General features: G+C 38.8%; 1 protein-coding gene across 1 annotated transcript; it reads left to right on the top strand.

Moving 5' to 3' along the window:
• Positions 1–417: 417 nt before the first annotated feature.
• LOC105440800 (isotocin receptor-like) lies at positions 418–1,728 on the top strand. The gene has a single exon (XM_011671330.2). The coding sequence runs from the start codon at positions 418–420 to the stop codon at positions 1,726–1,728; it is 1,311 nt and encodes a 436-aa protein (XP_011669632.2).
• Positions 1,729–3,861: the final 2,133 nt, after the last annotated feature.

Raw genomic sequence — 3,861 nt, 5'->3', positions numbered from 1 at the left:
CGTCTTCTACTATGTTTTAGACTTCCAAATTTTGATACTAGGTACAGAAAAGACCACTCTTTCAGAAAATGCAAAAAAACAAAAATCTATTTTTTTCACCTAAATTGACATTTTAGCTGATTACGGAGAATCGCTGGTTGCGACTTTTTGTTGGTTTTGTGGTGCCGGGTCACAAATGATGTGCACCTTCTTTCGCTGTCATTAATTGTCCGTTCCTGACGCTCAGCGCAATTTTGACTTTCACTCGCGGATAAAAATAGTACATACTCATTGGATTTTATTTCCTTTTGTCAATCTCATATATCTAACTGAGAAATATATTTACTCTGTAAATAAAGCCTTATTTGCAACGCGTTCATTCTACTGGAGTGCCTGATTATCATGGATCGCAATAATTTGTCGATGTTGGTGGCAAACATGACGTCCAATGACTCGAGTCCTACTGAAGAAATCGGGGTGGACTTCGATATCAGTAACAATACCATCGTAAATCTAACGTACTACATAACGTCACTAATCTTAGGATTACCCGGCAATGCCATCATTCTGCAGACATACGCATGGAAGAAACGGAAGACGAGAACAGATTTCCTTATCATGGGCCAAGCCGTCATTGACTTCGTTGCTTGTTCGTTTTCATTGCCCTACATCTTCCGAAGCGGTTTCCCCGAACTCATTACGATAGGTTTGTGTCGCTTTGTATTCTACGCAGAAGAGATCTTCGCTCTAAACTCCCTGCTCCTGACCACACTGATCAGCATCGATCGTTATCTGGCCGTATGCCGTCCACTTCGACGTCGAATGACGGTACGAAAGTCGATTTCGCTCATCATACTTTGTGTCGTTATTTCCATCGTGATCTACCTACCCTGTCCAATTGCGACATCCTTGACCATTTGGAATGGTAGAAGGGTATGCAACTTTGTGCCATTTAATCCATTGGGGGCCGTCTTATTTATATCGCTTATTTCCAGTGTGTTCACTGTATCGTTTGCTACGAATAATATCCTTTACATCTTGATTTATGCTTCCCTACGAAAAAGAGCAAAGATTCATGCCAACCTGACACGCAATGAACTCCCAACAGCTACTATCGCTTCGAACGCCGCCAGCTCGCTCGAGTTAAATTCGAGGTTTAACTACGCAGAAACAAGAAGTGCAATTCGTCCTCGTCCGGATGACACAAGCATGAAAGACCCGTCCGAAGCAATACAGGTTTCATCGCAATTGGAGACAGCAGGGTGTTCCAATAATACCAGCATACCACCATCTCTTAGAGGTGTAGTCGCCGATTCGAATCTCACAAAGTCAATAACTAAACCATCGCGTGACTACGGCAAACACATCCCACTGCCTAAACGTGACGTTATACCTGGTCATCAAGAAGCTTCATCATCAACGACGGCAGCTACAGTTCCTCAACGTCGTAATCCTAGTCCGCGTCGATCAAAGGCGCAGAAGAACAACAAAGACTTTGGAAGAAAAACAACGCGTATGCTGCTAATTGTTACCATATTCCTCTTTATCACTTGGATTCCACAGGTTGGGTTTCCATTCATCCCTTCTTCGATTATACACGGAAAGATTCACATTTTAACACTTCTCTCCACATTCTATAACCTTAGACTGACCAATCACATTGTCAACTTCTACGTCTACTATTGCGTTAATAGCAGTTTTAGGAGAGATGTCAAGGGGTCATTTGCAAAGTACACACACTGCAAGTAGCTCATAGAGATGCAGTTCTATGACATGGAAATGACATTTTGATTTCTGTACGCCTTAAGAGGGAAGGTGTATAGTTTATCTCGGCATGGAGCACATCCATGTTATTTGATACGAATCCAATCGTGTGTAGTTGGTCCATCGTTTGCTGAGGCTAGAGACAAAAGGGCGTGCTGCGAAAGTTTCATTAGCCTAGTGTTGTCCACTCTCTTAAATTTCTTTTATTATCCTGGACATTCTCGCGTAGTCATTTATTCATCTAATCTTCAAAACAACCAGCAATGTTTTTTTGTATAATAATAGGCAAAATAATTGAGATGGAAAAGTCCAGCTTGACGCGTAGACTTTCATTTGAGTTCCTGTTGAGTAAACTTTGTGCGCTCAAACTATACTGGTAAATGTGTGGGGAGAAAATGGCGCCACGCCCTGGGGAGCTTACGAGACCTAGACGTGTATTTAGTCGCAGTACTGGTGTACGCTGATACAGTGCGTCTCAGAAAACACGAAACCGATATTTTACAGATGTTTTATAACAAATTAATCACAATTATAATCAATAAATGACACATATTTGTTTATAAGCTTATATCCTCCTCTTTCATTTGATGGAACTCATATGTTGCATATTTCGTCCTTGTTTTCACGAAGTGACGGTAGCGAGGAAAATCGTAACGCAAAGTGAATGCAATTTTTTTTCACTACCGTCACTTCGTGAAAACAGCGACGATTTAACGCATGAGTAATTATAAACAATTTAAAGAAAGGGCACAAAAAAGTGATTTGGCGAACGAATTCTAAATTTCATTTATAGAAAGTTCTTTTTCCGCCCTTTCATATGACACCTCAATCAGGAATAATGAGCCAGGAATAACAACGTTCTGTTTGTTTAAAGGTAAAGACCAGTAATGGTCATGCGATTGCATTGTGAAAGAAACGTTGTGGAATCGATCAGAAAAGGTTGATCATCTAGCATCTAGCATCTGCAAGGTTCTGGAATCATCAAAATGATAAGAAATTTGGCCCATTCTTCGTAAAGTTACAAGCACTATACACAGAAAGATGTATATGGGACTACCCTATCTCTCTCACCAGACCATGAGAGAAATAAATTTACCAAATATATGAATTAGTAGGCGGTTTCCCGGCAAATTTTTTATCATCATGTATTAGTCAAAACATATTCTTTCACATGATTGGTAATGAGAGCTTCCATTTCATTTTTTGAAATTGGGGCGTTGCCAATACTGGTCTTTACCTTTAAAGTCATTCTTGCATTTCCATAATTTTCACTGGCTGCCTGCAACAAACAAAAAACTCCGTTTCGTTGACGATCAGCCATGCATGAAGTCTTTCGTCTTGACTGTTGTTAGGGCAGACAGCCAGTGGAACGGATTGGATTAATGAAATGATGGAAATGCAAGCATTACTTTAAACAAACAGAACTTTGTTATTCTTGGCTCACTTTCTATACAACATCTTGTGATATGATAAACCGGCTCTAAGCAAAAAGTTACTGATCGATTTTAATTTACATTATCATTACAAAAATATTCTTTTTTGTTGTCCTTTGCTTGGAAAGGTAAAAGTTACATTTTTATTTTGTTTTACTTCAAATATTATGATACATTCCACTCAACGGCAGGACCCATGTTACGTCACCATGTAAAAGGTAGGAGGTTCGAATGTGACAAACGTTGTCATCAAATTGTTTATACTTTATTTTATAATATAAATATTTCATTGATCAAAATATAATACCAAACGTAATTCATCTGATAATTAATGGATAAGATTTATTGATTTAAACAAAAATATGTTTTCCGTTTCTCAACGTTTTAGTAGCACCCAGAGAGTAAACAAGAGTTTTCTTCACGATGTAATTATATGCACCATGGATATTACGAATGTTTCATGAATAAAATAAGATTTAAACATTTAAAACATTTTTTGGGGCATAAAGTTCGCGTTGCTAAGAATTGAATATTGTACATGAATTAAATCAGCGGACTAATCTTCCCCCAAGCTTATTTGGGGAATTGCGTAACTGTGTGAAATTATCGGTTAATCAAACCGGGGCCCGTTTTTCAAAACCGTCATAGGTCTAAGTTCGTAGACGTGTCATAGGTACGTGTGCTA

Source organism: Strongylocentrotus purpuratus, unplaced genomic scaffold (genome assembly GCF_000002235.5).
Source record: "Strongylocentrotus purpuratus isolate Spur 01 unplaced genomic scaffold, Spur_5.0 spur5_scaffold_19, whole genome shotgun sequence".
In the NCBI taxonomy this organism is placed as follows: Eukaryota; Metazoa; Echinodermata; class Echinoidea; order Camarodonta; family Strongylocentrotidae; genus Strongylocentrotus; species Strongylocentrotus purpuratus.
This window is presented reverse-complemented; position numbering and strand designations above follow the sequence as displayed.

Coding starts and splice junctions, on each gene's coding strand:
- LOC105440800 (XM_011671330.2), top strand. CDS start 418: ATGACGTCCAATGACTCGAGTCCTACTGAAGAAATCGGGGTGGACTTC.